Raw genomic sequence first — 14,673 nt, 5'->3', positions numbered from 1 at the left:
TTACCTGTGTGGCTTGCTGAATTGGTAGCACAAGCAGCACTGACTTAGTTGTGTGCCTTGTAAATGGAGAGAGTTACCACTCTCTATTGTTGCTTATTCTTTTACTCTCCTTTCCTCATTGTTCTTTCATTTCCAGTCAAAAATTCATAAAGGCAACCACGTGTTTGTTCTGTATTGTCTGTATATTCTGTGTGGCATATTCAGGATTAAAAGGCTATGCCAGTCTTGAATAAGAGCTAATTTGTGTTTGCACATTTCTCCTGTCGTCGCTACTGTGTGCACGCGTCAAATGATAGTACAAGGACAAGCCCCCAGCTTCCTTTTTTGAGGAAGCGCCTGGGTTTGTTCCAATGTACCTGTTATTTACCTGTGTACTAGCTGAACTGACAGCATAAGCAGCACTAACTTCAAGTTGTGCACCTGTGGAGAGTGTTAACATTCTCTACTGTTGGTCATTCCTTTACCCTCCTAGCCTCATCATCTTTCTTTCAAAGACAGTTCTTTCCCTATCTTCCTCTTAGTCTCACAGACACAGTCTGACAGACAGAAAAGAGAAAAGAGAGCAAGGGCCTCACCTTCTGCCCGATAGCAGAGAGAAGAAAGCCGTTGATGTGTGCCAAGGTAGACACTGGTCCCTTCTGTTCCTTCTCGTACACCACCTGGTTTCAAAACCAACACCACCAATGAAAGATCCGCATATCGTTCAGCTCTGAACAAACAACAACAACAGTGCGAACAACAATACTGTAATTAGTATTATTAATATTCTAGTTGGCGTCTGGTCAGTCGTGAAGATCCACCTCAAAGCGATCTTTCAAGCTGTCACCAATAACTGCTGAAACAGTTTGAGTGTTTGCACATGTACATGTACATCTGTGTGTGTGTGTGTGTTCGTTCACTAATCTGTCAACATATCTTTTACAAATGTGTTTTCAGATGCACTTTGGAATCATTTATCATCCATGTGTTTTTAAACAGATCTTTATCACAAATGCATAAGCAGGTGTGTAGGGGTGAGAGTGTGTGCACGTGTGTGTGTGTGATGCATTAAAGTGTGCATATTTTGCATGTATGTATGCATGTGCATGTGTGTGTGATGCATTAGTGTGTGCATATTTTGCATGTATGTATGCATGTGCATGTGTGTGTGATGCATTAGTGTGTGCATATTTTGCATGTATGTATGCATGTGCATGTGTGTGTGATGCATCAGTGTGTGCATATTTTGCATGTATGTATGCAATGTGCATGTGTGTGTGTGTGCGCGCGCACATGTATGTGTGCGTACTTGAGTTTCTCTGTGCACATATATGTGCTTCTGTATGAAGGTATACATTCGTTTTCACTTTTTTGGTATTCATCTGCTCCTTCATATTGTTTTTTGTTGGTTTTTTCCTTCTGCTCCATGTCTGCAAGAACTTCCTGACCGTCACTGACCTTGACTTTGTTTTTGGTGAGCGGTTGACCTGGTTCCGGGACGACCTCAATGACCTCCAGAATGATGATCTGTCCAGTGAAACAGAGCGCTGCCTTACTGACATTAGCAAGGACTCACAGACCAGGCATGCACATTTGACAAATGGAAATCAGAAGGGAGTTGGTGGAAAATTCCATATTACTATATTTCCTTTTTCTTGGATTGGAGTATACACTATTTCACATACACACACACATGCATATATATATCTAATACCTAAGAAGCTGTTATACAGTGAAAATTTGCTGCTTTTAAATTACAAGTTTAAAAGACATACCAAGAGCACTGCTGTTGATTATATATATATATATATATATATATATATATATATATATATATATATATATATATATATACGCACACACACACACACGTGTGTGTGTGTGTGTGTGTGTGTGTGTGTGTGTATGTGTGTGTGTGCATGTGTGTGTGTGTGTACGTGTGTGTACATGTGTGTGTGTGTGTGTGTGTGTGTGTGTGTTATTCTGTAAACAAATAGTGCAGATTAGGGTTTCAGTTGCTCTCTCAAATCTAATCTAAAGAACAAAAGAATGAATAAACCACAGAACCAAAGGTTAATTTTTTTTTAAAACTACAGAACCAAAGGTAAAAAAACAAAACAAAAAAAAGCAAAAACAACCCCTGTTTAACCACACAACCAAAGATTAAAAAGATAAATCTACAATGACTGATCAGCCATAACTACAAAAATGGCAGAACCCAAGTTTGAAAAAAAAAAAAAAAAAAATTAAACCAACAGTAACTGAACACAAAAAAAATGTTCCAAAAGCAAAAGACTGCACAAGGGAAGCCACTCACCCGTCCCCTGGCCACCACCTCCTCCCCTAGGCAGTATGTTGTGCCGATGGCGATGTAACCCTTGAGACCCGACAGGGTTCCCTCTGACGTCAGCTGCACGTTCTTCACTGCAGTGATGTGCTCCCACTCCTCACATTCATAGCTGGACACAGGACACACAGACATCTGTGTTACTGTTTGTAGCATACGGCTGGGCCAACAGCAAAGTGAAAGCAGCACGATCAATGGTTTCTCCATTGCAACGTGAATACATTTACAGCCTAGTCTTTTGTGAAGGACTATGACTCTCAAACTAGGAGGCAAAACTGCACTGGCTCTTAGTGCTGCAGCTTTGAAGGCTAGTTGGCCTTTGGGGACCATCCCAACACCAACTGTCCTAAAACCCTCTTGGCCGAGTGAGTGGGGATCTAACTTAACCCTTTGAGCCCTGACCATCGCTTTACCGGTGGTGGCATAATGCCTGGCCATCGGTTGAGTGGTGCGTAAACACTTGTGTCATGTTTTGCTATTGGTTGACTTATACTAAAGAGCCAATCAGAAAAACCATAATATTCTGGCATCAGCGAACGTAGTACCAACATTGCCGTGCCTTTTCACTGTGTTTTGTGCAAGTGCTTTGGATAAAAAAGGTCGATTTCTACCATGAAGCGTGCAGAGTCTCAACCTGACACGCCTCCTTTGATCAACTGATTCTGCATACTCAGATTCATTTTCAACATCACTATCTGTAGCAAAATCATCCGATTCGAATTCCACCTCACTATCAGAGTAATCATTGTCATACTCTACTTCTGATAAATCATCAAGCATATCAATTACTTGCTGCGTTGTGTACAGTTGTTTTCTCGCACGTTTTGTCCCTGATTTCTGCCCTGACGGGCCAGGTTGAGACTGCACGCTTCAAGTGTTTACGCACCACTCAACCGGTGGCTGGGCATTATGTCATTTTTCTCTGCCACCGGTAAAGCGGTGGTCAGGACTCAAAGTGTTAAGCAAGGCAATCTCCACCATAATCAAATTCTAGCCCAGATAGTCGGGACAGCTGCTGCCTCCACTACAGCAGTGGACAACTATCACACACATGCTGACGGGCACAACTTCTTCTGCGTTCACTTGTATGCACACGAGTGGGCTTTTACGTGTATGACTGTTTTTACCCCGCCATGCAGGCAGCCATACTCCGTTTTCGGGGGTGTGCATGCTGGGTATGTTCTTGTTTCCATAACCCACCGAACGCTGACATGGATTACAGGATCTTTAACGTGCGTATTTGATCTTCTGCTTGCATAGACACACGAAGGGGGTTCAGGCACTAGCAGGTCTGCACATATGTTGACCTGGGAGATCGTAAAAATCACCCTTTACCCACCAGGCGCCGTCACCGTGATGATGGGCACAACAACAGCCAAGTGGTTAAAACATTACACCCTCAGTCTGAGGGTCCTGGGTTTTGAACACTTGGCCCCGCACCTGGTGGGCAAAGGGTGAAGATTTTTCCCCCATTTTCATGGTCAGCTGATGTGCAGACCTGCTTTGTGCCTGAAACCCCCTTGTGTGTGTACACATGCAGAAGATCAACTACCTGTGTTAAAGACCCTGAAATCCATGTCAGTGTCTGGTGGGTTATGGAAACAAGAACATACCGAGCATGAACAACCCATTATCAGTCACAGTGTAAAAACTCACTCATGCGTACAAACGATCACTGGAGCTGCAACCCACAAGTAGTAGTAGTTACTGTTGTTATCATTAGGAACTGATTTCTTTGGAAAGAACTGCCTGAACGAGAGAGTGCTGACACTGCATCAAACTTTGAATCAATGTTTTGTTTGATTTCTTTCTAGGCTGCTTACATGAACAATAACTCAATAAACTATGAAGTGCACCCACAGGCACTCATACATACAGACACACACAGATGTACACACACTTATACATGCATACAAAAAAATGTACACTCATATACACATACAAATACGCTCATACACACACACTGCACACACACCACACACACACATACGACACACTCACACACACACACTCACACACAACACACACACACACACACACACATACACACACACACACACACTCACACACACACACTCACACACACACACCATACACACACACACACACACACACACACACATACGACACACTCACAATCACACACCATACACACACTCACACACACACACGACACACACACACCATACACACACACACACACACACACCTGGCATCAGGAATCATCTCCCAGGTACTAGGGGTGAAGAGTTGAACTGAAAACTTCAGCGTGTTGGGCAACACAAAGCGCTCATCTGCACAACGAAGGGTATTTCTGACAGGTTAATGCAGGTTAGTTAAGAGTGCACATGACTATGTGTTAAATATCAACACAATCATGTACAGTTTATGTCCACATGGTCATGTTATTTACTGAACAATGATCACAATGATAATAATGACGACAATCATAACAACAGAAAAGTTGGACATCACTTTCACACCTCTCACAGCACTTTACAGTAACACATCAGTCTGAGACAAAGCACACATACATGCACATACACTCACAACACATGCATGGACAAAAAACAGATGTGGATCCATAGAATACAGATGGAACACTTCACTCCTGTATGAAAAAGGACTGACAGACAGATATTCCATTCCTTGTTTAACTCTCTCCATACGAACGGCGAAAGAGACGACATTAACAGCGTTTCATCCCAATTACCATCATCAAAATACTGCAAGCGGAACGCTCTTATACTGAAGAGGTGAATGTTGACAAAGAATACCACAGTTCTGACGACGGAAGCTAAAGGTTGGGTCATTCAGACACCCACAGGACATCCGAGGGGTCTGTGTAGAGGAGAAGAGAGGACTGGCCGTACTGAGTGAGTTAACTTCTTCAAGTCTGTTTTAACTATCACAATCCGCCATGAAATAAGTATAAGGAAAACTGAAGAGAGAATAAAATTCAGGACAGACATGGACCTTGATTCATCTCCTCAAAGTTCCATGCTGGTTGGACAGAGGTGAACCAACAGGGGGATGCCCTCACTGCCCTACAGTGGAATTTGACTCATTCACTGTGTGTGTGGAGAAAGAGACATGTGGATGTCTGTGACATAAGTGTGAGTTAAACCCAGAGACATGCTGATGTCTGTCTGTCTTTGTGATGTGTATGTGTGTGTTAAACCCAGAGACATGTTGATGTCTGTCTGTCTTTGTGATGTGTGTGTGTGTTAAACACAGAGACATGCTGATGTCTGTCTGTCTTTGTGATGTGTGTGTGTTAAACCCAGAGACATGCTGATGTCTGTCTGTCTTTGTGATGTGTGTGTGTGTGTGTGTGAAACCCAAAGAAATGTTGATGTCTGTCTTTGTGATGTGTGTGTGTGTTAAACCCAGAGACATGTTGATGTCTGTCTGTCTTTGTGATGTGTGTGTGTGTGAAACCCAGAGACATGTTGATGTCTGTCTGTCTTTGTGATGTGTGTGTGTTAAACCCAGAGACATGCTGATGTCTGTCTGTCTTTGTGATGTGTGTGTGTGTTAAACCCAGAGACATGCTGATGTCTGTCTGTCTGTCTTTGTGATGTGTGTGTGTTAAACCCAGAGAAATGTTGATGTCTGTCTGTCTTTGTGATGTGTGTGTGTTAAACCCAGAGACATGTTGATGTCTGTCTTTGTGATGTGTGTGTGTTAAACCCAGAGACATGCTGATGTCTGTCTGTCTTTGTGATGTGTGGGTGTGTTTAACCCATTCAACCCTAGGGTGTTTACAGCCTCGGCAGGTTTCCCTGCCATACTCCGATACTGATGTGGAAAAACGGAGAAAATGTACTGAAATCGACAGGGTTTTTTTCCCCCCCTCCAGAATGATACATATAGACACAGCTGGAAACAGTTGTCTTTTCTTGTTGTTTAAGCATATGCAGGAATGTGTACAGCATTTTAATGGAACAAATGTTGACATCTGAACTGTGCTTGGGCACAGGGCTGAATGAGTTAACCTTGAACTGTACATGGTTGGGGGAGGGGCTTTTTTGTGTGTGTTTATCTTTGGTGAGACTCTGTGCTTCTTGTTACAAGATATACTGTGCAATACAAGTACGGAAACACTTTGAGTCTATTGTTTCAAGATATACAGTGCAATACAAGTACAAAAACACTCGGAGTTTCAAGATATACTGTGCAATACATGTACGAAAACACTTTGAGCCTATTGTTTCAAAATATACCATGCAATACAAGTTCTAAAACACTCTGAGCCTACTGTTTCAAGCTACACTGTGCAGTAAAAGAATGATTCACTGTCACTTTGATCATTATTACTTCTCTCAACGGTCTCCCATTCCCGTTCATCGGCACTGCTCTTTGGAACCTTGCTGCACTCCTCAGGAACACTGATGGCCACTGCGTAAAGCTGAAACACAACCACCACACCAAACAGTTTTGTGTGTGCACTGCATGCATCCTTTCACAAGCATTCACATATGTAACTTTCCTCTTGTGTTTCAACTGCCTCAGACTTAAATCCCACACATGTTCACAAGTACATGTACATACACCGATACACTCAACACCCACAGCTACTTAATTCAAAGTCTGCATGTATGTGCGTAGGTCAATGAACATCATTTCACAGGAAAGTGAGCTTGATGGTGGATAAAAACGATAAAGTGTAGGGCTGGGAACACCAACTTCAAACCAGGACATGAACAACTTGACCTTAACTCAGTACTGCCAGTTCGCTTCACTGATTTTCCCCACAGACGACTCATTTGTACAGGTTAGTAAAAAAAAAAAAAAAATCACCAAAAAACAAATGGTTAGAAGTTATGAACTGAAATTTTCCAAACTAATCAGTAACATGATGAGTTAGCCGGGGACAAAATACAAAACCCCCCTTCTTATGCTATCTTCCAGTGAGATAATGAAAGTATCCATAATTCTTTTTTTTTTTAAATTGCACACATTGAAGGATTAAAAATGAATCCATTAAAGTACTGTGCGTTTTAAACGGTTTAAACTCAGAACATAATGAATCCCCCATCGGGCTCCTTTCTCTCAAACAATTGTCTGCCTTGTGCATGGGAAGAAAATGGGTTGACACACACTGTTCACGTCAACCAGTCACCTTGAAAATTACTTTCCTGCTCGCGAGCACAGCAACAAACTCAGCATTTATTGGTCGCAATGGAGAGTGCAAAGGTCAGTTAAGAGATTTTTTAGCTCATAAGATCATTATGCTAAATAGGTGCTACGTCAGGAGTGAGTTAACAGCAATTTGACAATAGGTTATTCAACTCAACAAGTTAACCCTCTGCCCACTGACAGAAAAATCCCAAGGGAAATTCTAAATCCTATGCGAAGGGAAGTAACTCCTCACTGAACTCACATCACACATTTGAAACAAATAAAAATCATGCAAAATAGGACTTATTTCTTTTCTTTCTTTTTTTTTGCAGAAGACAGTTTATGGCGTGCAGAAAACATCATAATCAAACAAACAAGTAAACTGGAAACACTTTAATTGTGAAGATAGATTTTTTTTCTTTTAAATCCAGAGAGTACTGGAAAAAGTCTCAAGCTGTGTGTGCATCAAAGATTATAAAAACTGTCACTGAGTGATCTGGTGTGTGTGTGTGTGTGTGTGTGTGTGTGTGTGTGTGCTCATTTTTCTCAAACTCTAAATACTCAGAGCTCCACAAATAAAGATACCTCATACTAACAGTTACCCATGACTGAAGGCATGTCTAACCAATCATTCTCAGCCATTTTTGTCCTCCAAAAATCATCAACTTTATACAAATTCGTAGCTCAGAAATCCCCTTGCTCCAAACTTCAAAATGGCAGCAGTGAAAGGAAGTACCAAACGTACTTCCAGTCTCTGTGCATTGTGGGACTGCTAAAAACGAAAATGAAAGGTAAATGAACACTGTGTTAAGCGGACAATGTCGGGCGATTCAGGGGGCAGAGGGTTGGATGGAGAAAGACAGAAAGACGGAAGTTGGATGGAGAAAGACAGAAAGACAGAGAGTTGGATGGAGAAAGACAGAAAGACAGAGAGTTGGATGGAGAAAGACAGAAAGACAGAGGGTTGGATGGAGAAAGACAGAAAGACAGAGAGTTGGATGGAGAAAGACAGAAAGACAGAGAGTTGGATGGAGAAAGACAGAAAGATGGAAGTTGGATGGAGAAAGACAGAAAGACAGAAGTTGGATGGAGAAAGACAGAAAGACAGAAGTTGGATGGAGAAAGACAGAAAGACGCAAGTTGGATGAAGAAAGACAGAAAGACACAAGTTGGATGGAGAAAGACAGAAGTTGGATGGAGAAAGACAGAAAGACGCAAGTTGGATGGAGAAAGACAGAAAGACAGAGAGTTGGATGAAGAAAGACAGAAAGACGCAAGTTGGATGAAGAAAGACAGAAAGACAGAAGTTGGATGGAGAAAGACAGAAAGACGGAAGTTGGATGGAGAAAGACAGAAAGACGCAAGTTGGATGAAGAAAGACAGAAAGACAGAGAGTTGGATGAAGAAAGACAGAAAGACAGAGAGTTGGATGGAGAAAGACAGAAAGACGCAAGTTGGATGGAGAAAGACAGAAAGACAGAGAGTTGGATGGAGAAAGACAGACAGAAAGACGGAAGTTGGATGGAGAAAGACAGAAAGATGGAAGTTGGATGGAGAAAGACAGAAAGATGGAAGTTGGATGGAGAAAGACAGAAAGACGGAAGTTGGATGGAGAAAGACAGAAAGACGGAAGATGGATGGAGAAAGACAGAAAGATGGAAGTTGGATGGAGAAAGACAGAAAGACAGAGAGTTGGATGAAGAAAGACAGAAAGACAGAAGTTGGATGGAGAAAGACAGAAAGACAGAAGTTGGATGAAGAAAGACAGAAAGACGGAAGTTGGATGGAGAAAGACAGAAAGACAGAAGTTGAGTTGGATGAAGAAAGACAGAAAGACGCAAGTTGGATGGAGAAAGACAGAAAGACAGAAGTTGGATGGAGAAAGACAGAAAGACGCAAGGTTGGATGGAGAAAGACAGAAAGACGGAGGGTTGGATGGTAGAGGGTTGGATGAAGAAAGACAGAAAGACAGAGAGTTGGATGGAGAAAGACAGAAAGACAGAGAGTTGGATGGAGAAAGACAGAAAGACGCAAGTTGGATGAAGAAAGACAGAAAGACAGAGAGTTGGATGGAGAAAGACAGAAAGACAGAAGTTGGATGGAGAAAGACAGAAAGATGGAAGTTGGATGGAGGAAGACAGAAAGACAGAGAGTTGGATGGAGAAAGACAGAAAGACAGAGAGTTGGATGGAGAAAGACAGAAAGATGGAAGTTGGATGAAGAAAGACAGAAAGACAGAGGGTTGGATGGAGAAAGACAGAAAGACAGAGAGTTGGATGGAGAAAGACAGAAAGACAGAGATGAAGTTGGATGGAGAAAGACAGAAAGATGGAAGTTGGATGGAGGAAGACAGAAAGACAGAGAGTGGGATGGAGAAAGACAGAAAGATGGAAGTTGGATGGAGAAAGACAGAAAGACAGAGAGTTGGATGGAGAAAGACAGAAAGACAGAAGTTGGATGGAGGAAGACAGAAAGACAGAGAGTTGGATGGAGGAAGACAGAAAGACAGAGGGTTGGATGGAGAAAGACAGAGAGTTGGATGGAGAAAGACAGAAAGACAGAGTTGGATGGAGAAAGACAGAAAGATGGAAGTTGGATGGAGAAAGACAGAAAGACAGAGAGTTGGATGGAGAAAGACAGAAAGACAGAGAGTTGGATGGAGAAAGACAGAAAGACAGAGAGTTGGATGGAGAAAGACAGAGAGTTGGATGGAGAAAGACAGAAAGACGCAAGTTGGATGAAGAAAGACAGAAAGACAGAGAGTTGGATGAAGAAAGACAGAGAGTTGGATGGAGAAAGACAGAAGTTGGATGGAGAAAGACAGAAAGACGGAAGTTGGATGGAGAAAGACAGAAAGATGGAAGTTGGATGGAGAAAGACAGAAAGACGGAAGTTGGATGGAGAAAGACAGAAAGATGGAAGTTGGATGGAGAAAGACAGAAAGACGGAAGTTGGATGGAGAAAGACAGAAAGACAGAAGTTGGATGAAGAAAGACAGAAAGACGGAAGTTGGATGGAGAAAGACAGAAAGACGGAAGTTGGATGGAGAAAGACAGAAAGACGCAAGTTGGATGAAGAAAGACAGAAAGACGCAAGTTGGATGAAGAAAGACAGAAAGACGCAAGTTGGATGAAGAAAGACAGAAAGACAGAGAGTTGGATGGAGAAAGACAGAAAGACAGAGAGTTGGATGGAGAAAGACAGAAAGACAGAGAGTTGGATGGAGAAAGACAGAAAGACGGGAGTGGAGGCACTCCCCCTACCTTGCTGTCGGGATGGTAGCACAGAAAGTGAGGGGTACACCTCAGTGGCACTTTGCGTATCGGCCACGGTGCGTCGTACGTCACATGCGTCGGCAGCACGCAGATACGCAGTTCACTCTGTGCAAACAGCAAGTTTAACTTTTCAGTTCAAATTCATGTCCATCATGTAAGATCGTTCAGACCGGTCCATGTACACAGCACCAACTCATCCTGAGAAAAGAATCTTTAAAGTTTGATGGTTGATCTTCTTCTTCTTCTTCTTCTGCGTTTGTGGGCTGCAACTCCCACGTTCACTCGCATGTACACAAGTGGGTTTTTACGTGTATGACTGTTTTTACCCCGCCATGTAGGCAGCCATACTCCGCTTTCGGGGGTGTGCATGCTGGGTATGTTCCTGTTTCCATAACCCACCGAACGCTGACATGGATTACAGGATCTTTAACGTGCGTATTTGATCTTCTGCATGCGTTTACACACGAAGGGGGTTCAGGCACAAGCAGGTCTGCACGTATGTTGACCTGGGAGATCGGAAAAATCTCCACCCTTTACCCACCAGGCGCCATCACCGTGATTCGAACCCGGGACCCTCAGATTGAAAGTCCAACGCTTTAGCCACTTGGCTATTGCGCCCGTCGATGGTTGATCAAATCATAAGACTAATTATACATGTCTATGTGTATGTATAAGTGTGTATATATGTGTATGCATATATGTGTTTATGCATATGCATGTATATGTGTATGAATATATATGTATGTGAGTGTATACGAATATGCGTTTATATATGCATGTAAAAAAAAAACCCAACAAACTGGAAAAAAAAAGGTGGGGGGAGGGTGTCAGGGGGGTGCGGGGGGAGGGGCATGGGGGCGTGGGGGAGGAAGAGACACAGAGAAACAGTGGGAGGGGAGGCTGTAGACGAGTGCGCTTGTCCTTGTGCATGAAATGGCTGTTGCTGTCAGTCTTCAAAATGTGTATATTGGTACACAATACTCAGCATGCTAAGAAATAATGAACATGTCTTGATAAAAGTGTCAACATACATATACATATATATATATATATATATATATCACAAGACTGATGCATGGCTTTGTAAAAATGACTATACTGTAGTTTCTTTGCTTCTGAAACAATAGAAGCTGCTTTGCAAAGGAAAAAACAAAGAAAAAGGACAACCGCCCCCCCCCCCTCCCCCCCGGCCCCCCTCCAAAACCCACAAGTCTAATGTGCTCACCAGGCTTTGTGAGCCTACAGTGTTGCACCTTTGTTAAGCATGTTCTGTTGGAGGCGCATGTTTGACTGTAACTTTGTGCTGTCAAAGTAATTGTCATCTGGCGTCTCCTGCATTTGTATTTCTGTGTTGTATGTCTCTGCTCAGGGTCCTTGCGAGAATGACAAACATCAGATAGCTGTACACTTCCTGGTACTTCATACTGTTCTATCCAAGATGCCTATCACACACACTCCACACCCTTGTTTTTGTTACATGCACCCACTCCATGGATATGAGAGAATGCTTAAGCATGCACATATATCGGGCGTCCCCCAAAAAAGTGACAATACAATTTGACAGTACTCACATAATTTGCGTCCAAACTTTTAGATATTTTGCAGACTTGCTGATGATACCCTAAGGTTACTATGTGAAAATTTTTCATGAATTTGGTTTCTCTATCACTGAGATACTTGTCCAAAAGCGATTCACTTTTCGGGGACACCTGATATATAAACATAGAAAAAGCAACATGATCAAATGACATGACAGAGCTAAACTATGGAAAAAGAAGAAGAAGAAAAAAAAAAAAAAAAAAAAAAAACCCACAGCTGCCTGACCATGTGACATTACCTTTTTCAATTTTTTTTTTTTTTAGAATATTCTCCTCCAGATCTAATGAGAGGCCAGTATTTCTGAAAGGTCACCTAAACAGCCAGCAGTGGAGAAGTGGTTAGCATCACAAACTGACAGTGAGGACACATGTTCGAACCCTGTCAGAGGTGGGGTTGTTTATGGGTGTGTTTTTTTTTTGTTGTTGTTTTTTTTTAACTCATGGTCGCTCCCACCCTGGAGCTGAATCTTCCATGGACTCAAACGGGAAAACTGGGAGCATAAAGTTGAGGGTCATCCCTCTTTGAGAGTGCTGCTCAAAGTTCCTGACCAACACTGCTGGTGTCTGTATCTCTCAGCCTGGTTGACGGCTGGGATATAAGCGTACAGCCTTGTCAAGTCGTCCTATATCTAAATGGACCCCTATATCAACATCTTTATCACCCATCAACACCATTCATCAATATCAAAATACTCCTATATCTAAATGGACCCCTGTATCAACATCTTTATCACCATTCATCACCATTCATCATTATCAAAATACTCCTATATCTAAATGGACCCCTATATCAACATCTTCATCACCCATCATCACCATTCATCATTATCAAACTACAGAAAGCACAATGTCCCAAGTTCTGGGGCAAAAACAACAACAACAAAAAACACATGGGAGTGACCTTCCTCCTTGTTGTTACAGTTACAATTTCTTGAGGAGGCATCACTGCTTTCAGACAAATCCATATACACTGCACCCAGGCATCACTGCTTTCAGACAAATCCATATACACTACATCCAATCTGCAAGGCATCACAGCTTTCAGACAAATCCATATACACTACATCCAATCTGCAAGGCATCACTGCTGTCAGACAAATCCATATACACTACATCCAATCTGCAAGGCATCACTGCTGTCAGACAAATCCATATACACTACATCCAATCTGCAAGGCATCACTGCTGTCAGACAAATCCATATACACTGCACCCAGGCATCACTGCTGTCAGACAAATCCATATACACTACATCCAATCTGCAAGGCATCACTGCTTTCAGACAAATCCATATACACTACATCCAATCTGCAAGGCATCACTGCTTTCAGACAAATCCATATACACTACACCCAATCTGCAAGGCATCACTGCTTTCAGACAAATTCATATACACTACACCCAATCTGCATCACTGCTTTCAGACAAATCCATACACACTACACCCAATCTGCAAGGCATCACTGCTTTCAGACAAATCCATACACACTACATCCAATCTGCAAGGCATCACAGCTTTCAGACAAATCCATACACACTACATCCAATCTGCAAGGCATCACTGCTGTCAGACAAATCCATACACACTACATCCAATCTGCAAGGCATCACTGCTGTCAGACAAATCCATATACACTACATCCAATCTGCATCACTGCTGTCAGACAAATCCATACACACTACACCCAATCTGCAAGGCATCACTGCTTTCAGACAAATCCATATACACTACATCCAATCTGCAAGGCATCACTGCTGTCAGACAAATCCATATACACTACATCCAATCTGCAAGGCATCACTGCTGTCAAACAAATCCATATACACTACATCCAATCTGCATCACTGCTTTCAGACAAATCCATACACACTACACCCAATCTGCATCACTGCTTTCAGACAAATCCATATACACTACATCCAATCTGCATCACTGCTTTCAGACAAATCCATACACACTACATCCAATCTGCAAGGCATCACTGCTGTCAGACAAATCCATATACACTACATCCAATCTGCAAGGCATCACTGCTGTCAGACAAATCCATATACACTACATCCAATCTGCAAGGCATCACTGCTGTCAGACAAATCCATATACACTACATCCAATCTGCATCACTGCTTTCAGACAAATCCATACACACTACACCCAATCTGCAAGGCATCACTGCTTTCAGACAAATCCATACACACTACACCCAATCTGCAAGGCATCACTGCTTTCAGACAAATCCATACACACTACACCCAATCTGCACGGCTGACGACTGACAGCAGCATGACCCAATGTGCTGGTCAGGACCGGAGTGCATGCATATGAATATGTACACACACTTGTGTAGCTA

The 14,673-nt window shown here is 42.4% G+C and overlaps 1 protein-coding gene across 1 annotated transcript in view; it reads right to left on the bottom strand.

Moving 5' to 3' along the window:
• LOC143300473 (cleavage and polyadenylation specificity factor subunit 1-like) overlaps positions 1 to 14,673 on the bottom strand; it is a 64,359-nt gene that overhangs the window by 10,680 nt on the left and 39,006 nt on the right. The window contains exons 25-30 of the mRNA XM_076614180.1: positions 10,713 to 10,829; positions 6,647 to 6,737; positions 4,536 to 4,620; positions 2,297 to 2,438; positions 1,438 to 1,506; positions 576 to 659 (exon numbers count right to left, since the gene is read on the bottom strand). Of these exons, the coding sequence (XP_076470295.1) occupies positions 576 to 659; positions 1,438 to 1,506; positions 2,297 to 2,438; positions 4,536 to 4,620; positions 6,647 to 6,737; positions 10,713 to 10,829 (588 nt within the window). The remainder of the gene's footprint in view (positions 1 to 575; positions 660 to 1,437; positions 1,507 to 2,296; positions 2,439 to 4,535; positions 4,621 to 6,646; positions 6,738 to 10,712; positions 10,830 to 14,673) is intronic.

This window comes from Babylonia areolata, chromosome 26 (genome assembly GCF_041734735.1).
Source record: "Babylonia areolata isolate BAREFJ2019XMU chromosome 26, ASM4173473v1, whole genome shotgun sequence".
Lineage (NCBI taxonomy): Eukaryota > Metazoa > Mollusca > Gastropoda > Neogastropoda > Buccinidae > Babylonia > Babylonia areolata.
Note: the sequence above shows the minus strand (reverse complement) of the source record. Positions and strands in the feature narration are given on the sequence as shown.